At 55.2% G+C, this 25,618-nt stretch overlaps 1 protein-coding gene across 1 annotated transcript in view; it reads right to left on the reverse strand.

The window, feature by feature from the left end:
- The window catches only part of LOC132393583 (cell adhesion molecule 2-like), a 225,939-nt gene that overhangs the window by 8,169 nt on the left and 192,152 nt on the right, over positions 1-25,618 (reverse strand). The window contains exons 8-9 of the mRNA XM_059969022.1: positions 14,273-14,395; positions 12,243-12,281 (exon numbers count right to left, since the gene is read on the reverse strand). Coding sequence (XP_059825005.1) covers positions 12,243-12,281; positions 14,273-14,395 — 162 coding nt within the window. The remainder of the gene's footprint in view (positions 1-12,242; positions 12,282-14,272; positions 14,396-25,618) is intronic.

A 25,618-nucleotide genomic window follows, 5' to 3' on the forward strand; every position in this document is an offset into this window, starting at 1 on the left:
CTGGTGTTATACAGTGACAGACCCGTCCCCACCGGTACCGTACCCCGGTGTTATACAGTGACAGACCTGTCCCCACCAGTACCATACCCTGGTGTTATACAGTGACAGACCCGTCCCCACCGGTACCGTACCCCGGTGTTATACAGTGACAGACCCGTCCCCACCGGTACCGTACCCCGGTGTTATACAGTGACAGACATGTCCCCACTGGTACCGTACCCCGGTGTTATACAGTGACAGACCCGTCCCCACCGGTACCGTACCCTGGTGTTATACAGTGACAGACCCGTCCCCACCGGTACCGTACCCCGGTGTTACACAGTGACAGACCCGTCCCCACTGGTACCGTACCCTGGTGTTACACAGTGACAGACCCGTCCCCACCGGTACCATACCCCGGTGTTATACAGTGACAGACCCGTCCCCACCGGTACCGTACCCCGGTGTTACACAGTGACAGACCCGTCCCCACCAGTACCGTACCCCGGTGTTATACTGTGACAGACCCGTCCCCACCGGTACCGTACCCCGGTGTTACACAGTGACAGACCCGTCCCCACCGGTACCGTACCCCGGTGTTACACAGTGACAGACCCGTCCCCACCAGTACCGTACCCCGGTGTTACACAGTGACAGACCCGTCCCCACCAGTACCGTACCCCGGTGTGACAGACCCGTCCCCACCGGTACCGTACCCCGGTGTTATACAGTGACAGACCCGTCCATGGTGGTTCAAAAATCAGAAGATCATCCAATGGTTCAGGAGGATTGGAAAATTGAAAATGTCACTCCACTCTTTAAGGAGAGAGACAAAAGAATGGAGATTATAGACAGTTTACCTGACTTCAGTGGTTGGAAAGATTTTGGAATGTATTCCTAAGGATGCAGTCTTGGGATAATTGGAGGCATATGATGAAACTGTCCGTATGGTTTCCTTCTGGTAAAATCTTGCCCGACAAGTTTTTGGAATTATTTGTGGAAATAATAAGCAGGATATAGAAAGGAGAGCCAGTGGATGTCATTTACTTGGATTTTCAGAAGCCCTTTGACAAGCTTCCACACATGAGGAGCTACGAGGCCATGGAATTACAGGAAAGATTCCTAGCATGGATAAAGCATTGGCTGACTGGCAGGAGGCAAAGAGTGGGAATAAAGGGGATTTTTTCTGACTGGCTGCCGGTGACTAGTGGTGTTTCACAGGGGTCTGTGTTGGGACCAATTCTGTTCATGTTATATGTCAATGATTTGGATGATGCAATTGACGGCCTTATGGCCAAGTTTGTAGATGACACAAAGATGGGTTGGGGGGCAGGTAGTTTTGAGAAAATGAAGAGGCTACAGAAGAATTTAGATTAGGAGAATAGGCAAAGAAGTGGCAGATGGAATACAGTTTCAGGAAGTGTGTGGTTGAGCACTTTGGTAGAAGAAGTAAATATGTGGATTATTTTTCATATAACCATATAACAATTACAGCACGGAAACAGGCCTTCTCGGCCCTTCTAGTCCATACCAACGCTTACACTCACCTAGTCCCACTGGCCCGTATAACCATATAACAATTACAGCACGGAAACAGGCCATCTCAGCCCTTTTAGTCCATGCAGAATGCTTACTCTCACCTAGTCCCACTGACCCGCACTCAGCCCATAACCCTCCATTCCTTCCTGTCCATATACCTATCCAATTTTACTTTAAATGTCATTATCGAACCTGCCTCTACCACTTCTACTGGAAGCTCATTCCACACAGCTACCACTCTCTGAGTAAAAAAAATCCCCCTCGTGTTACCCTTAAACTTTTGCCCCCTAACTCTCAACTCATGTCCTCTTGTTTGAATCTCCCCTACGTTCAATGGAAAAAGCCTATCCATGTCAACTCTGTCTATCCCCCTCATAATTTTAAATACCTCTATCAAGTCCCCCCTCAACCTTCTATGCTCTAAAGAATAAAGACCTAACTTGCTCAGCCCTTCCCTGTAACTTAGATGCTGAAACCTAGGTAACACTTTAGTAAATCTTTTCTGTACTCTATCTATTTTGTTAATCTCTTTCCTATAATTTGTTGACCAGAACTGTACACTTTCCAAATGGGGAGAAAATTCAAGAATCAGAGGTGCAAAGGGACCTGGGAGTCTTTATGCAGGATCTCTAAAGATTAGCCCGCAGGTTGAGCTGATGGCAAGGAAGGCAAATGCAATGTTAGCGTTCGTTTCCAGAATAAACGCTTTATTGATCAGACAACACTTGGAATATTGTGAGTCTTGTCAGGCACCTTATTGGAGAAAAAGATGTGCTGGAATTGGAGAGGGTCCAGACGAAGTTGATGAAAATGATTCTGAGAATGAAAGTGTTAAGATATGAGGAGCTTTTAATGGCTCAGGGCCTATACTTGCTGGAGTTTACAAGAATGAGGGGAGATCTCATTGAAACCTATCAAATATTGAAAGGCCTAGATAGAGTGGATGTGGAGAGGATGTTTCCTATAGTGGGGAGTCTAGGACCAGAGGGCACAGATAGAGTGGATGTGGAGAGGATGTTTCCTATAGTGGGGAGTCTAGGACCAGAGGACACAGATAGAGTGGATGTGGAGAGGATGTTCCCTATAGTGGGGGAGTCTAGGACCACAGATAGAGTGGATGTGGAGAGGATGTTTCCTATAGTGGGGGAGTCTAGAACCAGAGGGCACAGATAGAGTGGATATGGAGAGGATGTTTCCTATAGTGGGTGAGTCTAGGACCAGAGGGCACAGATAGAGTGGATGTGGAGAGGATGTTTCCTATAGTGGGTGAGTCTAGGACAAGAGGGCACAGATAGAGTGGATGTGGAGAGGATGTTTCCTATAGTGGGGGAGTCTAGGACCAGAGGACACAGATAGAGTGGATGTGGAGAGGATGTTTCCTATAGTGGGGAGTCTAGGACCAGAGGACACAGATAGAGTGGGTGTGGAGAGGATGTTTCCTATAGTGGGGAGTCTAGGACCAGAGGACACAGATAGAGTGGGTGTGGAGAGGATGTTTCCTATAGTGGGGGAGTCTAGGACCAGAGGACACATATAGAGTGGATGTGGGGAGGATGCTCCCTATAGTGGGGGAGTCTAGGACCAGAGGACACAGATAGAGTGGATGTGGAGAGGATGTTTCCTATAGTGGGTGAGTCTAGGACCAGAGGACACAGATAGAGTGGATGTGGAGAGGATGTTTCCTATAGTGGGTGAGTCTAGGACCAGAGGACACAGATAGAGTGGATGTGGAGAGGATGCTTCCTATAGTGGGGAGTCTAGGACCAGAGGACACAGATAGAGTGGATGTGGAGAGGATGTTTCCTATAGTGGGGAGTCTAGGACCAGAGGACACAGATAGAGTGGATGTGGAGAGGAGGTTTCCTATAGTGGGTGAGTCTAGGACCACAGATAGAGTGGGTGTGATGTTCCCTGTAGTGGGGAGTCTAGGACCAGGGGACACAGATAGAGTGGGTGTGGAGAGGATGTTCCCTGTAGTGGGGAGTCTAGGACCAGAGGGCACAGATAGAGTGGATGTGGAGAGGATGTTTCCTATTGTGGGGGAGTCTAGGACCAGAGGACACAGATAGAGTGGGTGTGGAGAGGATGTTTCCTATAGTGGGGGAGTCTAGGACCAGAGGGCACAGATAGAGTGGATGTGGAGAGGATGTTTCCTGTGGTGGGGGAGTCTGGGACCAGAGGACACAGATAGAGTGGGTGTGGAGAGGATGTTTCCTATAGTGGGGAGTCTAGGACCAGAGGGCACAGATAGAGTGGGTGTGGAGAGGATGTTTCCTATAGTGTGGGAGTCTAGGACCAGAGGACACAGATAGAGTGGGTGTGGAGAGGATGTTTCCTATTGTGGGGGAGTCTAGGACCAGAGGACACAGATAGAGTGGATGTGGAGAGGATGTTTCCTATAGTGGGGGAGTCTAGGACCAGAGGGCACAGATAGAGTGGATGTGGAGAGAATGTTTCCTATAGTGGGGAGTCTAGGACCAGAGGGCACAACTTCAGAATAGAGGGACATCCATTTAAAATAGAGGTGAGGAGAAATTTATTTAGTCAGAAAGTGGTGAATCTGTGGAATTCATTGCCACTCACGACTGTGAAGTCCAAGTCACTGGGAATATTTAAAGTAGAGGTTGATAGGTTCTTGATTAGTCAGAATGTCAATGGTTACGGAGAGAAGGCAGGAGAATGGGGTTGAGAGGCATTATAAATCAGCCACGATGGAACGGCAGGGCAGACCCGATGGGTGAGTGGCCTAAAAGGGCAAGTATGTATATATGTTGCCATATGCTACCCTGATATACATTTTCACTGAAAAATGTGCAAAAGAGGGCAGACAGTGCCAACATGAATAAATTAATAACACTGAGAACATGAGTTGTCGATTCCTTGAAAGTGAGTCTGTAGGTTGTGGAATCAGTTTAAAGTCGAGGTGAGTGAGATTAACCACAGCAGTTCACGATGGTTGAGAGGTAATTGTTCCTGAATCTGGTGGTGTGGGTCCTGAGGCTCCTGTACCTCCCTCCTAATGGCAGCAGTGATAAGAGAGCGTGTCCTGGGTGGTGGTGTCGTTGATGATGGACGCCGCTTTCCCATGACAGTGCTCTGTGCAGTTGTACTCAATAGTTCAATGGTTCCAGTTAATATCAGAGAATGTATACAGTATGCACCCAGAAATCCTTATTCTCCATTGCTTTTCCTGTGATGGAGGGGGCTGTACCTAGTGGTGTTCCACAGGGATCTGTATTGGGATCGCTTTTTAAATTTTGTATGTCAATGACTTGGATGACAGATGACAGACTATTTTCTAAATGGAGAGAAAATTCAAAAATCTGAGGCGCCAAGGGACTTGGCTTACCTCCTTAATGATTTTTACTTGCCTTCTGTTGGTATTTAAAAGCTTCCCAATCTTCTAACTTCCACTAATTTTTGCTCTATGGCCTCTCTTTGGCTTTTATGTTGGCTTTGACTTCTCTTGTTAGCCATGGTTCTGTCATCTTGCCTTGACATCCTCTTTGCTGATTACATATCTGGTGCCTTCTGAATTGCTTCCAGAAATTCCAGCCATTGCCGCTCTGCTGTCATCCCTGCCAGTGTTCTTTCCCAACACTACTGGCCAACTCCTCTTTCAGGTCTCTGTAATTCTTTTGTCTCCATTGTAACACTGATACATCTGACTTTAGCTTCTCCCTCTCCAATTTCAGGGTGAATTCGATCACATTATGATCACTTGCCCCTTAGGGTCCTTTTACTTTAAGGTCTCAAATCAATTCTGGTTCATTGCACAAGACCCAATTCACAATAGTTGGTCCCCTAATGGGCTCTACAAAGCCATCTCCTTGGCATTCTAGAAACTCCCCCTCGAGGGATCCAGCACCAACCTGATGTTCCCAATCTACCTGCACAATTGTTATATGGTTATATTGAAATCCCCATGACTATTGTGACATTGCTTTTCTGGCATGCATTTTCTATCTCCCGTTGTAACTTGTAGACCACATCCTTACTCCTGTTTGTGGGTCAGTATACAACTCCCATCAGGCTCTTTTTACCCTGGCAGTTCCCCTAACCAATGAATCCCCTATCACAACAGCTTGTCTCTTCTGCCCCATTTCACTCTGAGTATTAGAATCAGAATTAGGCCATTCGGCCCATTGAGTCTGCTGATTTATTATCCCTCTCAACCCCATTCTCCTGCTTTCTCCTCATAAACTTTGATGCTCTGACTAATTGAGAATCTATTAACCACTTTAAAAAAACCCAGTGACCTGGCTACACAACTGTACATGGTAATGAATTCTGCTAATTCCCCACCCTCTGGCTAAAGAAATTCCTCCCCCAGGGTAGGGGGATGAAGAACTGGGAGGTGGGGGCAGAGGATTAAGTTGAGAGGTGTGTACAGGAATCAGAAGTGTGGGGAAGGCAGATTGTTCATGAGGTGCAGGGTTGGACAGACAAAGAGTTTGGGATCTTTCTGAGGGTGGGAGCTGGTCAGTGTACCCTGTCCAAGAGTGTGAGATGATTGTGTGGGGACCAATGACCCTGGGAGGTGACAAGGGGCAAATACTGAGGGCCAGGGTCTCAGAGGGCATCCTGGGGTTTGAGGCGGGGAGATGGAGAGAGAGGAGGAGATATAGACAGATCCTCTGAGAAGGGCCAGAGGGGGGAGCAGCTCCAAGATCCCAGATCCCCGGGGAGGGGCAGGAGGGTTCCAGAGTTTGAGGGAGGGATGGGGATGGGAGTCCTGGGGTCTGAGGAAGGGGAAGAGGCTTTCCTGGGTGTGAGAGAGAGCTGGTGTCACAGAGGGGCGGGGAGGGCAGATCTTCGTGTGTGAGGGGGGTGTAGAATGAAATAGGGTGTGGGGAAGAGAGAATGTGACAGTGGGGGTGAGGGGGAAGAGAGACAGACTGAGAGATGGGGAGAGGGTCCCAGGATGTGATAGTGGGGGTGAGGGGGAAGAGAGACAGACTGAGAGGTGGGGAGAGGGTCCCAGGATGTGATAGTGGGGGTGAGGGGGAAGAGAGACAGACTGAGAGGTGGGGAGAGGGTCCCAGGATGTGACAGTGGGGATGAGGGGGAAGAGAGACAGACTGAGAGGTGGGGAGAGGGTCCCAGGATGTGATAGTGGGGGTGAGGGAGAAGAGAGACAGACTGAGAGGTGGGGAGAGGGTCCCAGGATGTGACAGTGGGGGTGAGGGAGAAGAGAGACAGACTGAGAGATGGGGAGAGGGTCCCAGGATGTGACAGTGGGGGTCAGGGAGAAGAGAGACAGACTGAGAGGTGGGGAGAGGGTCCCAGGATGTGATAGTGGGGGTGAGGGAGAAGAGAGACGGACTGAGTGGTGGGGAGAGGGACCCAGGATGTGATAGTGGGGGTGAGGGAGAAGAGAGACAGACTGAGAGGTGGGGAGAGGGTCCCAGGATGTGATAGTGGGGGTGAGGGAGAAGAGAGACAGACTGAGAGGTGGGGAGAGGCTCCCAGGATGAGACAGCGGGGGTGAGGGGGAAGAGAGACGGACTGAGAGGTGGGGAGGGGGTCCCAGGATGTGACAGTGGGGGTGAGGGGGAAGAGAGACGGACTGAGAGGTGGGGAGAGGGTCCCAGGATGTGACAGTGAGGGGGAAGAGAGACAGACTGAGAGGTGGGGAGAGGGTCCCAGGATGTGATAGTGGGGGTGCGGGAGAAGAGAGACAGACTGAGAGGTGGGGAGAGGGTCCCAGGATGTGACAGTGGGGGTGAGGGAGAAGAGAGACGGACTGACAGGTGGGGAGAGGGTCCCAGGATGTGACAGTGGAGGTGAGGGGGAAGAGAGACAGACTGAGAGGTGGGGAGAGGGTCCCAGGATGTGACAGTGGGGGTGAGGGGGAAGAGAGACAGACTGAGAGGTGGGGAGAGGGTCCCAGGATGTGACAGTGGGGGTGAGGGGGAAGAGAGTCAGACTGAGAGGTGGGGAGAGGGTCCCAGGATGTGACAGTGGGGGAGAAGAGAGACAGACTGAGAGGTGGGGAGAGGGTCCCAGGATGTGATAGTGGGGGTGAGGGGGAAGAGAGACAGACTGAGAGGTGGGGAGAGGGTCCCAGGATGTGACAGTGGGGATGAGGGGGAAGAGAGACAGACTGAGAGGTGGGGAGAGGGTCCCAGGATGTGATAGTGGGGGTGAGGGAGAAGAGAGACAGACTGAGAGGTGGGGAGAGGGTCCCAGGATGTGACAGTGGGGGTGAGGGAGAAGAGAGACAGACTGAGAGATGGGGAGAGGGTCCCAGGATGTGACAGTGGGGGACAGGGAGAAGAGAGACGGACTGAGAGGTGGGGAGAGGGTCCCAGGATGTGACAGTGAGGGGGAAGAGAGACAGACTGAGAGGTGGGGAGAGGGTCCCAGGATGTGATAGTGGGGGTGCGGGAGAAGAGAGACAGACTGAGAGGTGGGGAGAGGGTCCCAGGATGTGACAGTGGGGGTGAGGGAGAAGAGAGACGGACTGACAGGTGGGGAGAGGGTCCCAGGATGTGACAGTGGAGGTGAGGGGGAAGAGAGACAGACTGAGAGGTGGGGAGAGGGTCCCAGGATGTGACAGTGGGGGTGAGGGGGAAGAGAGACAGACTGAGAGGTGGGGAGAGGGTCCCAGGATGTGATAGTGGGGGTGCGGGAGAAGAGAGACAGACTGAGAGGTGGGGAGAGGGTCCCAGGATGTGACAGTGGGGGTGAGGGAGAAGAGAGACAGACTGAGAGATGGGGAGAGGGTCCCAGGATGTGATAGTGGGGGTGCGGGAGAAGAGAGACAGACTGAGAGGTGGGGAGAGGGTCCCAGGATGTGACAGTGAGGGAGAAGAGAGACAGACTGAGAGGTGGGGAGAGGGTCCCAGGATATGACAGTTGGGGTGAATGGGAAGAGAGACAGACTGAGAGGTGGGGAGAGGGTCCCAGGATGTGCCAGTGGGGGTGAGTGGGAAGAGAGACAGACTGAGAGGTGGGGAGTGGGTCCCAGGATGTGACAGTGGGGGGGAAGAGAGACAGACTGAGAGGTGGGGAGAGGGTCCCAGGATGTGATAGTGGGGGTGAGGGGGAAGAGAGACGGACTGAGAGGTGGGGAGAGGGTCACAGGATGTGATAGTGGGGGTGAGGGAGAAGAGAGACAGACTGACAGGTGGGGAGAGGGTCCCAGGATGTGACAGTGGGGGTGAGGGGGAAGAGAGACAGACTGAGAGGTGGGGAGAGGGTCCCAGGATGTGATAGTGGGGGTCGGGGGAAGAGAGACAGACTGAGGTGGGGAGAGGCTCCCAGGATGTGATAGTGGGGGTGAGGGAGAAGAGAGACAGTCTGAGAGGTGGGGAGAGGGTCCCAGGATGTGACAGTGGGGGAGAAGAGAGACAGACTGAGAGGTTGGGAGAGGCTCCCAGGTTGTGACAGTGGGGGTGAGTGGGAAGAGAGACAGACTGAGAGGTGGGGAGAGGGTCCCAGGATGTGCCAGTGGGGGTGAGGGGGAAGAGAGACAGACTGAGAGGTGGGGAGAGGGTCCCAGGATGTGACAGTGGGGGGGGAAGAGAGACAGACTGAGAGGTGGGGAGAGGGTCCCAGGATGTGATAGTGGGGGAGAAGAGAGACAGACTGAGAGGTGGGGAGAGGGTCCCAGGATGTGACAGTGGGGGTGAGTGGGAAGAGAGACAGACTGAGAGGTGGGGAGAGGGTCCCAGGATGTGACAGTGGGGGTGAGGGGGAAGAGAGTCAGACTGAGAGGTGGGGAGAGGGTCCCAGGATGTGACAGTGGGGGAGAAGAGAGACAGACTGAGAGGTGGGGAGAGGGTCCCAGGATGTGATAGTGGGGGAGAAGAGAGACAGACTGAGAGGTGGGGAGAGGGTCCCAGGATGTGACAGTGTGGGTGAAGAGAGACGGACTGAGAGGTGGGGAGAGGGTCCAAGGATGTGATAGTGGGGGTGAGGGGGAAGAGAGACAGACTGAGATGTGGGGAGAGGGTCCCAGGATGTGACAGTGTGGGAGAAGAGAGACGGACTGAGAGGTGGGGAGAGGGTCCAAGGATGTGATAGTGGGGGTGAGGGGGAAGAGAGACAGACTGAGAGGTGGGGAGAGGGTCCCAGGATGTGACAGTGGGGGTGAGGGGGAAGAGAGACAGACTGAGAGGTTGGGAGAGGCTCCCAGGATGTGACAGTGGGGGTGAGTGGGAAGAGAGACAGACTGAGAGGTGGGGAGAGGGTCCCAGGATGTGACAGTGGGGTTGAGGGGGAAGAGAGTCAGACTGAGAGGTGGGGAGAGGGTCCCAGGATGTGACAGTGGGGGAGAAGAGAGACAGACTGAGAGGTGGGGAGAGGGTCCCATGATGTGATAGTGGGGGAGAAGAGAGACAGACTGAGAGGTGGGGAGAGGGTCCCAGGATGTGATAGTGGGGGTGAGGGGGAAGAGAGACAGACTGAGATGTGGGGAGAGGGTCCCAGGATGTGACAGTGTGGGAGAAGAGAGACGGACTGAGAGGTGGGGAGAGGGTCCAAGGATGTGATAGTGGGGGTGAGGGGGAAGAGAGACAGACTGAGAGGTGGGGAGAGGGTCCCAGGATGTGATAGTGGGGGTCGGGGAAAGAGTGACAGACTGAGAGGTGGGGAGAGGGTCCCAGGATGTGACAGTGAGGGAGAAGAGAGACAGACTGAGAGGTGGGGAGAGTGTCCCAGGATGTGATAGTGGGGGTGAGGGGGAAGAGAGACGGACTGAGAGGTGGGGAGAGGGTCCCAGGATGTGACAGTGGGGGTGCGGGAGAAGAGAGACAGACTGAGAGGTGGGGAGAGGGTCCCAGGATGTGACAGTGGGGGTGAGGGGGAAGAGAGACAGACTGAGAGGTGGAGAGAGGGTCTCAGGATGTGACAGTGGGGGTGAGGGGGAAGAGAGACAGACTGAGAGGTGGGGAGAGGGTCCCAGGATGTGATAGTGGGGGTGAGGGAGAAGGGAGACAGACTGAGAGGTGGGGAGAGGGTCCCAGGATGTGACAGTGAGGGAGAAGAGAGACAGACTGAGAGGTGGGGAGTGTGTCCCAGGATGTGATAGTGGGGGTGAGGGGGAAGAGAGACGGACTGAGAGGTGGGGAGAGGGTCCCAGGATGTGACAGTGGGGGTGATGGGGAAGAGAGACAGACTGAGAGGTGGGGAGAGGGTCCCAGGATGTGACAGTGGGGGTGAGGGGGAAGAGAGACAGACTGAGAGGTGGGGAGAGGGTCCCAGGATGTGATAGTGGGGGTGAGGGAGAAGAGAGACAGACTGAGAGGTGGGGAGAGGGTCCCCGGATGTGATAGTGGAGGTGAGGGGGAAGAGAGACAGACTGAGAGGTGGGGAGAGGGTCCCAGGATGTGACAGTGGGGGTGAGGGGGAAGAGAGACAGACTGAGAGGTGGGGAGAGGGTCCCCGGATGTGACAGTGGGGGTGATGGGGAAGAGAGACAGACTGAGAGGTGGGGAGAGGGTCCCAGGATGTGACAGTGGGGGTGAGGGGGAAGAGTGACAGACTGAGAGGTGGGGAGAGGGTCCCAGGATGTGACAGTGGGGGTGAGGGGGAAGAGAGACAGACTGAGAGGTGGGGAGAGGGTCCCAGGATGTGACAGTGGGGGTGATGGGGAAGAGAGACAGACTGAGAGGTGGGGAGAGGGACCCAGGATGTGATAGTGGGGGTGAGGGAGAAGAGAGACGGACTGAGAGGTGGGGAGGGGGTCCCCGGATGTGATAGTGGGGGTGAGGGAGAAGAGAGACGGACTGAGAGGTGGGGAGAGGGTCACAGGATGTGATAGTGGAGGTGAGGGGGAAGAGAGGCAGACTGAGAGGTGGGGAGAGGGTCCCAGGATGTGATAGTGGGGGTGAGGGGGAAGAGAGACGGACTGAGAGGTGGGGAGAGGGTCCCAGGATGTGACAGTGGGGGTGAGGGGGAAGAGAGACGGACTGAGAGGTGGGGAGAGGGTCCCAGGATGTGACAGTGTGGGTGAGGGGGAAGAGAGACGGACTGAGAGGTGGGGAGAGGGTCCCAGGATCTAAAGGGGGAAGTGTAGAGGGAGAGAGTTGGGTTGTGGGGAAGGAAGAGGGTGCTGATGTGACTGAGGGGTAGGGAGAGGGTCCCAGGATGTGACAGTGGGGGTGAGGGGGAAGAGAGACGGACTGAGAGGTGGGGAGAGGGTCCCAGGATGTGACAGTGGGGGTGAGGGGGAAGAGAGACGGACTGAGAGGTGGGGAGAGGGTCCCAGGTTGTGACAGTGGTGGTGAGGGGGAAGAGAGACGGACTGAGAGGTGGGGAGAGGGTCCCAGGATCTAATGGGGAAGTGTAGAGGGAGAGAGTTGGGTTGTGGGGAAGGAAGAGGGTGCTGATGTGACTGAGGGGTGGGGAGGGTGTATCCTGGGACCTGTGGGGTCGGTTTGCAGGACTTTCTGCAGGGTTGTGGAGCAGTGCTGGTGTCACGGGGCAGAGAGGGAGATGCCCATGTGTCTGAAAGAGGGATGAGAGAGGATGTGTGGGGGGCACTGCTCTAGTATGAGTGAGGGCTAGGGTTCCTGGATCTGCGGAAATAAACACTACCCTGCCAATGAGTCTGATTGGTGCCCACATGTGACCGTGTGCCCAGCAGGTTGGTGAGTGGTGGTCACATGATCAGGGATGTGGATGGAGGGAGAGAGAAAGAGTAGGAAGAGGGGGGAGAAGGTAGTGTCACTGAGAGGCGGGAGCGGGACCACCTCATCGTCCCGCCGCTTTCTTACCTTGAGCCGGGCCGGTCGGGGGCGAGGACCTCACCGAGGCTGTGGGTGGTGGCCGACATGGGTAAAGGAAAGAAAAACAAAATGGTTCGCAAAACTGAGGAGAAAATCAAATCAAACACAGCAAAGCAACTCAACGTACTCTTGACAGACAGCGTCTTCCAATGGCTCTGATTGTTGCCCACCTCATTATGTGACTGCACATGATCGAAACCAGTGGCAACAGCGGCCCAGGCTTTGCCCTGCTGGGAGAGACTGAGGGGATATGGGAAGGCTCCCTCACTGACCTCACTCCCTGACTGCACTGTGGGCAGGGCTCCCTCTGTGGTTGCTGGCCCTCCTCTCGACAAAAGAACACCTCCCCCCATCCCACCCCAGGCTTCTCACCTGGGTCCCTTGCCCAGCTGGGACACCTGAGGTGGCCTGTTCTATCTGGGATTCCCCACCACCCCCAGAGACTCGGTCAGCACCCACTCTACCCTCCCCACTCCCCCAGCTCAGCACACCCAACCGGCCAATGCTCATCTTAGTACTACCTGCCCAAGGAACCCTACGCACTCCCCCAAGAAAGACCGACTGACACCCCTTCACCTCCTACCACACTGCCTACCCTCCCTCAAATGTTTCAGAGCACTGAGGGGTGTATCTACATAGTATGATCCCAGAATTGGCCGTGCATGATTGGCTGGCTCACTGTTTCCAGTGAGGTTGTCCTGCAGATCGATTCTCCCCCTGCTACTGCCCTCACCCCAAAGCTAGTGCCCATCTCACATGGTGGAAGGTGAGAGGCCTCGTAAGAGTGGAGAGGATGTTCCTCAGGGCACAAGGCCCAGCCACAGAATACAAGACTGTCCTTTCGGAACGGAGATGAGGAGGAATTTCTTTATCCAGAGAATAGTTAATCTGTGGAAGTCATTGTCACAGACGGCTGAGAAGGCCAAGTCATTGGCTATATTTAAGGTGGAGGTTGATAGGTTCTTGATCAGTCAGGGCATCAAAGGTTATGGGATAGGGCAGGAGAATGGGGTTGAGAGAGATAATAGATCAGCCATGATGGAGTGGCGGAGCAGATTCGATGGGCTGAATGGCCTAATTCTGCTCCTAGGTCTTATGGTGACTTGAAGATCACCATCATCTGGTGATGGTGACTAACAATGGTCACCTAGATTGTTTAACTAGGTAGCCCCATGACTGCGACTCCTTTACCCCAGAGAGGGGTAACCAGAAGTAGTCATCTTCAGCAACTCAGTGTTGTACATCTCTCTGCTTCCCCCAGACCCAAAGCCCTCCAATGGAGGGGGGTCAACAGGTAGGCGAGGGGTGGGTATGCTAAAACTACCTGTGGTGTCAACAGCACATGCCTGCCTGTTTGGGGACCAGACCTGCATGGTGACAGGAACCTTTAGAGAGTAGATTCAACTACTCTCTGGGGAGGGGGAGGGGGGCTGAGCTTCATACAGGAGGCAAGGGACTGGAGGAATAAATTCTTCAACAATTGCCCCTCCTATGGCCTGTTCCCATGTCCAGGAATTCAATGCTTTGGTCAGACCTTGCTAATGTGAGGCTCACCTGGGATGTAAAGCTGGTTGGTAGACCCCTCACCAACTCTGCCAGGAGTATTCCCAAGCCCGGCTGCAAAGGGAGGAGGGTCAGACATGGGGCTAGAAATCCATCCTGTTAAAAACCCAGAGCTACAGAAATGCCAGCAGAAGCCCCAAAGACCCCATTCCTGGGAGGGGAAGGATCTTCGATGGGCTACACCTGGGGACAGTTTGGAAGACTGGCCCAGGACGGAGGATTCTGGTGAGCTGCTGTCAGTGCCGTACGCCCCAGGATGGGTGGGAAGCTGAGAAGAAGACCCCCACCCTTCATCCACTCGGACCCATGATACATCTCACCTCCCTCCCACCAGCCAGTTTCCAGAAATGAACTTATAATAAGAAAAAGCAGGCTAAGAAAGCATCTACTGAACTAATCACTATCGGCTAAGTTTGTCAACTAGTTGGTAGAGTAATGGAGGGTTTGTACTGTACCTCGCGCCCCGGAACCTTTGCCAGGTTTGGTGGTGCTGGTTGCTATGGTGACAGGGGTTGTCCCTGTCCTAACGGGACGGGAGGAAGGAATGTTGATGGTGGGAGACAGGATGATGGGAGCATCTGGTTGGTGGGAAGAGAGAAAAAAAAATTACGGCTTAAACAGACCAAAACGCAAACATGGAATGAAAATCAATCTCCGAGACCATGCGACATGGAACGGTCAAAGCGCTAAATAATCATCACAAAGCACACACAGACATCATGGTTCAACAAACACTGGCCACCAAAGTTAAACAAAACAATTGGGATGTCAACTAGGCACCGGCAGCACCCCTGGGTGTCCCATCCTCTGGAGTTCCTGGGAATCTGCAGGAAGGAAGGTTGCCACTACAAGCAAAATCCAGGCCGATCTTCAGAGGAAAGTGTCAAACTCTGTTCCTTTTCCTTTCTTTTCTGGGTGACAGGATTTTCAGAGGGAGGAGTGGGGTGCCTTGGGTGAGGAGAGGTAGGATATCTCTGCGGGTGTGGACAGTGAGACCCGGTGGATGCTGTGGGGCCTGTTCCACCAGGAGTCTGGGAAACGTAGTGGGGGTAGCATGATCCTCTCTGGAGGGGGTTGTGGGCTGTTGGGAAGGGTGGAGATGTGGTTGCAGGAGGGTAAGTACATAGTTCCCAGAACCCCCATCGATCAGGACGAATTCAAGGTGGAGCAGGGACTCCCTGCCATCAAGCAGGAGGTACCATAGCATCAGGACCAAGGTCTGTCAGGATGGAAAACTCCTTTTTCTCCCAGGCCTAATTCTACTGACCTCCTTGCCAACACCCAGGTCTCATCATGCATGAACTGGTAGTAGCATTAATGTGTCGTAACTGTGCCTTACTGTGTGAGTTTACCATATCACTTTATGTGTCGTGTATGTGAGTTATGTGTACTGTGTTGTGTACCTTGGTCTTGTTTCATTTGGCAGTGTACGTGACCTTGAATCTGAACTTCGGTTTGGTTCAGGCACTGAGTCAGTGGTGGGTCGAACCCCTCAAGGGGGAGAGCTGTTGCAGGGATGAAGGGGTGTCCGGGTGGGAGAAGCCTGGCTTACCTGTTCAGCAACACCAAGTGGTGATAACTTCAACCTGATAGAAACTGGCCGGTGAATTCAGCGGTCAGAACCGATGGGGAATATTTTATTCCAGAGGAATAAGCATGGATGTAACGCTGAGGCTTTAAAAGGCATTGGTCAGACCACACTTGGAGTATGTCAGCAATTTTGGGCCTCTTATCGAAGAAAAGATGTGCTAACATTGGAGAGGGTCCAGAGAAGGCTCAAGGGGGATTGAAGCCTATCGAATATTGAAAGGCATCGATAGTGGACTAGAGGACACAGCCTCAGAATACAAGGCGATCCATTTAGAACAGAGATGAGGAGGAATTTCTTTAGCCAGAGGGTGGAGAGTCTGTGGAATTCATTGCCACAGACAAGTCATTGGGGATACTTAAAGCAGATTTTGATAGTTTTTTGATTAGGCAGGGCATCAAAGGTTGTGGAGAGTAGGCAGGAGAATGGGGTTGAGAGGGATAATAAATCAGCTGTGATGGAGTAGATTTGATGGGCTGAATGGCTTAATTCTGCTCCTATGTCCCATGGTCAGAGACCCCTTTCTCTAGCCAGGGTAGAAGAAAGGGCTGATGGAACCTGAGAGTCAGGATGCACCGGTAAAAACACACAGCTTGGTATTTTGGCCCAGCACGTTGGTACAAGCGTGTTCCCGTCACCTGAGAGAGTACCGGCACGTTCCCGTCACCGGAGAGAGTACCGGCACGTTCCCATCACCGGAGAGAGTACCGGCACGTTCCCATCACCGGAGAGAGTACCGGCACGTTCCCATCACCGGAGAGAGTACCGGCACGTTCCCGTCACTGGAGAGAGTACCGGCACGTTCCCATCACCGGAGAGAGTACCGGCACGTTCCCGTCACTGGAGAGAGTACCGGCACGTTCCCATCACCGGAGAGAATACCGGCACGTTCCCGTCACCGGAGAGAGTACCGGCACGTTCCCGTCATCAGAGAGAGTATCGGCACGTTCCCGTCATCAGAGAGAGTACCGGCACGTTCCCGTCACCGGAGAGAATACCGGCACGTTCCCGTCATCAGAGAGAGTACCGGCACATTCCCATCACCGGAGAGAGTACCGGCACGTTCCCATCACCGGAGAGAGTACCGGCACGTTCCCATCACCGGAGAGAGTACCGGCACGTTCCCGTCATCAGAGAGAGTACCGGCACGTTCCCATCACCGGAGAGAGTACCGGCACGTTCCCGTCATCAGAGAGAGTACCGGCACGTTCCCGTCACCGGAGAGAGTACCGGCACGTTCCCGTCATCGGAGAGAGTACCGGCACGTTCCCGTCACCAGAGAGAGTACCGGCACGTTCCCATCATCAGAGAGAGTACCGGCACGTTCCCATCACCGGAGAGAGTACCGGCACGTTCCCATCATCAGAGAGAGTACCGGCACGTTCCCATCACCAGAGAGAGTACCGGCACGTTCCCGTCACCGGAGAGAGTACCGGCACGTTCCCATCACCAGAGAGAGTACCGGCACGTTCCCGTCACCAGAGAGAGTACCGGCACGTTCCCATCACCGGAGAGAGTACCGGCACGTTCCCATCACCGGAGAGAGTAGCGGCACGTTCCCATCACCGGAGAGAGTACCGGCACGTTCCCATCACCAGAGAGAGTACCGGCAGGTTCCCGTCACCAGAGAGAGTACCGGCAGGTTCCCGTCACCAGAGAGAGTACCGGCACGTTCCCATCACCGGAGAGAGTACCGGCACGTTCCCGTCACCGGAGAGAGTACCGGCACGTTCCCATCACCGGAGAGAGTACCGGCACGTTCCCGTCACCAGAGAGAGTACCGGCACGTTCCCGTCACTGGAGAGAGTACCGGCACGTTCCCATCACCGGAGAGAGTACCGGCACGTTCCCATCACCGGAGAGAGTACCGGCACGTTCCCATCACCGGAGAGAGTACCGGCACGTTCCCATCACCGGAGAGAGTACCGGCACGTTCCCGTCATCAGAGAGAGTACCGGCACGTTCCCGTCACCGGAGAGAGTACCGGCACGTTCCCGTCACCGGAGAGAGTACCGGCACGTTCCCGTCACCAGAGAGAGTACCGGCACGTTCCCATCACCGGAGAGAGTACCGGCACGTTCCCATCACCGGAGAGAGTACCGGCACGTTCCCGTCATCGGAGAGAGTACCGGCACGTTCCCCTCACCGGAGAGAGTACCGGCACGTTCCCGTCACCGGAGAGAGTACCGGCACGTTCCCGTCACCGGAGAGAGTACCGGCACGTTCCCATCACCGGAGAGAGTACCGGCACGTTCCCATCACCGGAGAGAGTACCGGCACGTTCCCGTCACCAGAGAGAGTACCGGCACGTTCCCGTCACCGGAGAGAGTACCGGCACGTTCCCATCACCGGAGAGAGTACCGGCACGTTCCCATCATCAGAGAGAGTACCGGCACGTTCCCATCACCGGAGAGAGTACCGGCACGTTCCCATCACCGGAGAGAGTAGCGGCACGTTCCCGTCACCAGAGAGAGTACCGGCACGTTCCCATCATCAGAGAGAGTACCGGCACGTTCCCATCACTGGAGAGAGTACCGGCACGTTCCCGTCACCAGAGAGAGTACCGGCACGTTCCCATCACCGGAGAGAGTACCGGCACGTTCCCGTCATCAGAGAGAGTACCGGCACGTTCCCGTCACCGGAGAGAGTACTGGCACGTTCCCGTCACCAGAGAGAGTACCGGCACGTTCCCGTCACCGGAGAGAGTACTGGCATGTTCCCATCACCGGAGAGAGTACTGGCACGTTCCCGTCACCGGAGAGAGTACCGGCACGTTCCCGTCATCGGAGAGAGTACCGGCACGTTCCCGTCATCGGAGAGAGTACCGGCACGTTCCCGTCATCGGAGAGAGTACCGGCACGTTCCCGTCACCAGAGAGAGTACCGGCACGTTCCCGTCACCAGAGAGAGTACCGGCATGTTCCCATCACCGGAGAGAGTACTGGCACGTTCCCGTCACCGGAGAGAGTACCGGCACGTTCCCGTCATCGGAGAGAGTACCGGCACGTTCCCGTCACCAGAGAGAGTACCGGCACGTTCCCATCACCAGAGAGAGTACCGGCACGTTCCCGTCATCAGAGAGAGTACCGGCACGTTCCCGTCACCGGAGAGAGTACCGGCACGTTCCCCTCACCGGAGAGAGTACCGGCACGTTCCCGTCACCGGAGAGAGTACCGGCACGTTCCCGTCACCGGAGAGAGTACCGGCACGTTCCCCTCACCGGAGAGAGTACCGGCACGTTCCCGTCACCGGAGAGAGTACCGGCACGTTCCCGTCACCGGAGAGAGTACCGGCACGTTCCCCTCACCGGAGAGAGTACCGGCACGTTCCCGTCACCGGAGAGAGTACCGGCACGTTCCCATCACCGGAGAGAGTACCGGCACGTTCCCGTCATCAGAGAGAGTACCGGCACGTTCCCGTCATCAGAGAGAGTACCGGCACGTTCCCATCACCGGAGAGAGTACCGGCACGTTCCCGTCACCGGAGAGAGTACCGGCACGTTCCCGTCACTGGAGAGAGTACCGGCACGTTCCCGTCACCAGAGAGAGTACCGGCACGTTCCCGTCACCAGAGAGAGTACCGGCACGTTCCCATCACCGGAGAGAGTACCGGCACGTTCCCATCACCGGAGAGAGTACCGGCACGTTCCCGTCACCGGAGAGAGTACCGGCACGTTCCCGTCATCAGAGAGAGTACCGGCACGTTCCCATCACCGGAGAGAGTACCGGCACGTTCCCGTCACCGGAGAGAGTACCGGCACGTTCCCGTCACCGGAGAGAGTACCGGCACGTTCCCGTCACCGGAGAGAGTACCGGCACGTTCCCGTCATCAGAGAGAGTACCGGCACGTTCCCGTCACCGGAGAGAGTACCGGCACGTTCCATTCACCGGAGAGAGTACTGGCACGTTCCCGTCACCGGAGAGAGTACCGGCACGTTCCCGTCACCGGAGAGAGTACCGGCACGTTCCCGTCATCAGAGAGAGTACCGGCACATTCCCATCATCAGAGAGAGTACCGGCACGTTCCCGTCACCGGAGAGAGTACCGGCACGTTCCCGTCACCGGAGAGAGTACCGGCACGTTCCCGTCATCAGAGAGAGTACCGGCACGTTCCCGTCACCAGAGAGAGTACCGGCACGTTCCCGTCATCAGAGAGAGTACCGGCAGGTTCCCGTCACCGGAGAGAGTACCGGCACGTTCCCATCACCGGAGAGAGTACCGGCACGTTCCCGTCATCGGAGAGAGTACCGGCACGTTCCCATCACCGGAGAGAGTACCGGCACGTTCCCATCACCGGAGAGAGTACCGGCACGTTCCCGTCACCGGAGAGAGTACCGACACGTTCCCGTCATCAGAGAGAGTACCGACACGTTCCCGTCACCGGAGAGAGTACCGGCACGTTCCCGTCACCGGAGAGAGTACCGACACGTTCCCGTCACCGGAGAGAGTACCGGCACGTTCCCGTCACCGGAGAGAGTACCGGCACGTTCCCATCATCAGAGAGAGTACCGGCACGTTCCCATCACCGGAGAGAGTACCGGCACGTTCCCATCACCAGAGAGAGTACTGGCACGTTCCCATAACCGGAGAGAGTACCGGCACGTTCCCATCACCGGAGAGAGTACTGGCACGTTCCCATCACCGGAGAGAGTACCGGCACGTTCCCATCACCGGAGAGAGTACCGGCACGTTCCCGTCACCGGAGAGAGTACCGGCACGTTCCCGTCATCGGAGAGAGTACCGGCACGTTCCCGTCATCGGAGAGAGTACCGGCACGTTCCCGTCACCGGAGCGAGTACCGGCACGTTCCCGTCATCAGAGAGAGTACCGGCACGTTCCCGTCACCGGAGAGAGTACCGGCACGTTCCCGTCACCGGAGAGAGTACCGGCACGTTCCCGTCACCGGAGAGAGTACCGGCACGTTCCCATCATCAGAGAGAGTACCGGCACGTTCCCATCACCGGAGAGAGTACCGGCACGTTCCCGTCATCGGAGAGAGTACCGGCACGTTCCCGTCACCGGAGCGAGTACCGGCACGTTCCCGTCATCAGAGAGAGTACCGGCACGTTCCCGTCATCGGAGAGAGTACCGGCACGTTCCCATCACCAGAGAGAGTAGCGGCACGTTCCCATCATCAGAGAGAGTACCGGCACGTTCCCGTCACCGGAGAGAGTACCGGCACGTTCCCGTCACCGGAGAGAGTACCGGCACGTTCCCATCACCGGAGAGAGTACCGGCACGTTCCCATCACCGGAGAGAGTACCGGCACGTTCCCGTCACCGGAGAGAGTACCGGCACGTTCCCATCACCGGAGAGAGTACCGGCACGTTCCCATCACCGGAGAGAGTACCGGCACGTTCCCATCATCGGAGAGAGTACCGGCACGTTCCCGTCACCGGAGAGAGTACCGGCACGTTCCCATCATCGGAGAGAGTACCGGCACGTTCCCATCATCAGAGAGAGTACCGGCACGTTCCCATCACCGGAGAGAGTACCGGCACGTTCCCATCATCAGAGAGAGTACCGGCACGTTCCCGTCACCGGAGAGAGTACCGGCACGTTCCCATCACCAGAGAGAGTACCGGCACGTTCCCATCACCGGAGAGAGTACCGGCACGTTCCCATCACCGGAGAGAGTACCGGCACGTTCCCATCACCGGAGAGAGTACCGGCACGTTCCCATCATCAGAGAGAGTACCGGCACGTTCCCATCACCGGAGAGAGTACCGGCACGTTCCCATCATCAGAGAGAGTACTGGCACGTTCCCATAACCGGAGAGAGTACCGGCACGTTCCCATCATCAGAGAGAGTACCGGCACGTTCCCGTCACCGGAGAGAGTACCGGCACGTTCCCATCACCAGAGAGAGTACCGGCACGTTCCCATCATCAGAGAGAGTACCGGCACGTTCCCGTCACCGGAGAGAGTACCGGCACGTTCCCGTCACTGGAGAGAGTACCGGCACGTTCCCATCATCAGAGAGAGTACCGGCACGTTCCCGTCACCGGAGAGAGTACCGGCACGTTCCCGTCATCGGAGAGAGTACCGGCACGTTCCTGTGGAGATCTGACAGTTCATGCGAGATTATTGGAGGGAACCTTTCAAGGCCCTGTTGGCCACTGATTGCTCGTCCGGTCTGGGAGGGGTCATCTAGCTGATCCGCACATACGTCCAGAAGAAGGGAAGAGGAGGTGAGGTGACCCGTAAGGAGCCTCGTCAGTTCAAGAGGCTCCTGGAGAATGGTTGTAGGGTGAAAACAGGAGAGGGCTCAGAAAGCCCATCGTCCAGGGGTTCTGGGGGTAATGGGTCCACGTGAGTCACCTCAGCTCCACTTCCAGTGGGGAGGCCATCTTGTCGGCCTCCTTTTCCGATCGCGGGATAGTTGAAGTCCAAGAAGCCGTGCCAGGCCATCTACCTCATGTCGCCATGAGTCAGGATGGTGTACCAATGCACTTGTCAATGTGTATGTCCCGAGGGCGGCCCGATGCAGGCACGCCTGTTCCGAGAGGTGTCTGCTTTGCTGCGATGGATAGATCATAATGAGTGCGTTATCATGAGGATGATTTTAACTGCACCCTTGAGGAAAGGAATCGCACCGGCCCTCTCAGTAGCCGGACATCGGCGAGGATGCTCCGGGATTGGTCGTGTCATTGGCCTTGGTCGATATCTAGCTCAGCTTTCTTGAGGCACACAGGGGCTGGAGGCTCATGGTTCGACCTACTCTACATTTCTGGAGCTCAAATCACCTAGGTGTCAGACCACCCCCCGAGGAGGCACATGCAGGCAATGCACTTCCTCCGCCTCAGGACCCCACAGATATATCTGTACTACACCTGTACCGTGATCACCCTCTGAGATCTCACACAGATATACCTGTACCGTGATCACCGTCTGAGATCTCACACAGATATATCTGTACCGTGATCACCGTCCGAGATCTCACACGGATACACCTGTACCGTGATCACCGTCCGAGATCTCACACAGATATATCTGTACCGTGATCACCATCCGAGATCTCACACGGATACCCTGTACCGTGATCACCCTCCGAGATCTCTCACACAGATATACCTGTACCGTGATCACCCTCCGAGATCTCACACGGATACACCTGTACCGTGATCACCCTCTGAGATCTCACACGGATACACCTGTACCGTGATCACCGTCCGAGATCTCTCACAGATATACCTGTACCGTGATCACCCTCCGAGATCTCACACGGATATACCTGTACCGTGATCACCCTCCGAGATCTCACACGGATACACCTGTACCGTGATCACCCTCCGAGATCTCACACGGATATACCTGTACCGTGATCACCCTCCCAGATCTCACACAGATATACCTGTACCGTGATCACCCTCCGTGATCTCACACGGATATACCTGTACCGTGATCACCCTCCGAGATCTGACACGGATATATCTGTACCGTGATCACCGTCCGAGATCTGACACGGATATACCTGTACCGTGATCACCGTCCGAGATCTCACACGGATACACCTGTACCGTGATCACCCTCCGAGATCTCACACGGATACACCTGTACCGTGATCACCCTCCGAGATCTCACACGGATACACCTGTACCGTGATCACCCTCCGAGATCTCACACGGATACACCTGTACCGTGATCACCCTCCGAGATCTGACACGGATATACCTGTACCGTGATCACCCTCCGAGATCTCACACGGATACACCTGTACCGTGATCACCGTCCGAGATCTGACACGGATATACCTGTACCGTGATCACCCTCCGAGATCTCACACGGATATACCTGTACCGTGATCACCCTCCGAGATCTCTCACGGATATACCTGTACCGTGATCACCCTCCGAGATCTCACACGGATACACCTGTACCGTGATCACCGTCCGAGATCTCTCACGGATATACCTGTACCGTGATCACCCTCCGAGATCTCACACGGATACACCTGTACCGTGATCACCGTCCGAGATCTCACACGGATATACCTGTACCGTGATCACCCTCCGAGATCTCACACGGATACACCTGTACCGTGATCACCGTCCGAGATCTCACACGGATATACCTGTACCGTGATCACCCTCCGAGATCTCACACGGATACACCTGTACCGTGATCACCGTCCGAGATCTCACACGGATATACCTGTACCGTGATCACCGTCTGAGATCTCACACGGATACACCTGTACCGTGATCACCCTTCGAGATCTCACACGGATACACCTGTACCGTGCTCACCGTCCGAGATCTCACACAGGTACACCTGTACCATGATCACCCTCCGAGATCTCTCACGGATATACCTGTACCGTGATCACCGTCCGAGATCTCACACGGATACACCTGTACCGTGATCACCCTCCGAGATCTCACACAGATATACCTGTACCTTAATCACTGTCCGAGATCTCACACGGATATATCTGTACCGTGATCACCGTCCGAGATCTCACACGGATACACCTGTACCGTGATCACCCTCTGAGATCTCTCACACAGGCAATGCACTTTCTCCGCAGGGTATGTTGCCTGCAGGAGGTCACGTGGATCCCGGTGGATGACATCAGCTGTTCCATTCCGAGGGCTCTACCCTGCTTCTACCGGGAACTGGGGAGTATATAGCGTCTGGCCTCATCTGGTGACCCTGCACCTTTGGACCGAGTTCTGGCTGCTAAGGGGTTTGGGGGGGGTAGGTTCTTGTCCTAATCCGATTAGTCTGGGTGTCGGGTGGGTGCGGGGAAATGGAGAGGATTCCGGCTGCACCATCATCCGATGTGCCTGTCAGAGCCAGACCTCGGGAGACCACGCAGGAGAAGGTCCCTGGGATGCCTCAGGACCCTACCGAGATACCCGCTGTGTGACCACCCTCCGAGATCACACACGATCAGGGTCCCTCACAGCGTGAGCCATCTCCCTGGGATACCCACCGTGCCGTGCCGTGCCGTTCCGTGACGCTCCGAAGCATTTCTTGTACTGGCTTCTCCGACACTCCTTTCAATTCCTCGCCTTCGTCTGCCGACCAGACTCACCTTGGCGGTCCGTGTCACCATGAGGAGGTCCCCAGTTGAAGTCTCTTTATGCTGGGGTGTACGCTGGGGACCTGGGGTGGGAGGTTTTGCATCGGGCAGTCCCGTAGTACAAGTTCCTGAGCAGGTTCACTGACACGCCGTGCACCCGTCCACTCTGTGGGCGGGAGGAGTTGAAGTACACACATACACAGAATGCGAGAGGTTGCAGCTGCTGCCGAGGTTCTGGCTGAAGTTCAGCCCCGCGCTCCTTGTCTACGGTCATCCAGTTTGGGAGGGTTGTGAGGAGGACCTCCTAGTTGGCTTGGTCCTGGGCCTGGCCAAGATGACCATTCCCGGGTCTCGGCGGCGGAAAGTGCCCAGCCATCCTTGGAGAGGGAGCATGCGGTCGCAATGGGCACATTGTGGGATTTCCATGAGTGGTGGGCTCCCGGCGTATTGGCTGTTTTATAGATGGTAGTAACCATATTTTAATTTGAGTATACTTACTGTCTTGTAAATATTGAATGTATGTACCTTGTGAATATATGTTTTCAATAAACTTGTACAGTTTTGTAACAAGGAAACAAAGCACCAAGGTGCTCATGGTGAGAACACTTGTTTGCAAAGGATGCTGGGATTGAAGCCAGCACTCCAAGGCCCTGAGCTGTAATAGCGTCGGGCTAACCACTACATACCCTGGCACCCAATCCCTCCAATCGCGATAGCCCATTCTCTACCTCTCTTCCACTTGTGGATGCAGCCATTTGGCCCATTGCACCTTTCCCCCTACAGACAGTGTTGAGCTCTCCCCATTTCCCCTCAGCCCCACACTCTCCGGACTCTGGATCTGCAGTGATCCCATATTCCTGCATCCTTTCATGTGAGGCTGGGGATCACGACCACTCCCAAACAGCCGAGCTCTGGCCCGGAATTCCTCAGATATCCAGGAGTCCGGTTTCTCCACTCAGATACAAGAGGTGTGGCTCCCACTCTCCTGTCCTGTCCAGCGAGTCAGTGGCAAGAGGACTGAACAGGGCTGAAAGTGGAGGTCAGTGTCAGGTTTATTATCACTGACAATCTGTTGTTTTTTTGTAGCGGCAGTGCAGTGCAAGACAGACTGATGCTGGAATGGGTACCAGCTCCTTCGTGTTGTGTGTGGGGGTAGGGTGGGATGGGGTGGGGTAGGTGTTGTGCAC

The sequence above is a fragment of the Hypanus sabinus genome, chromosome 4, assembly GCF_030144855.1.
Source record: "Hypanus sabinus isolate sHypSab1 chromosome 4, sHypSab1.hap1, whole genome shotgun sequence".
NCBI classification, from domain to species: domain Eukaryota; kingdom Metazoa; phylum Chordata; class Chondrichthyes; order Myliobatiformes; family Dasyatidae; genus Hypanus; species Hypanus sabinus.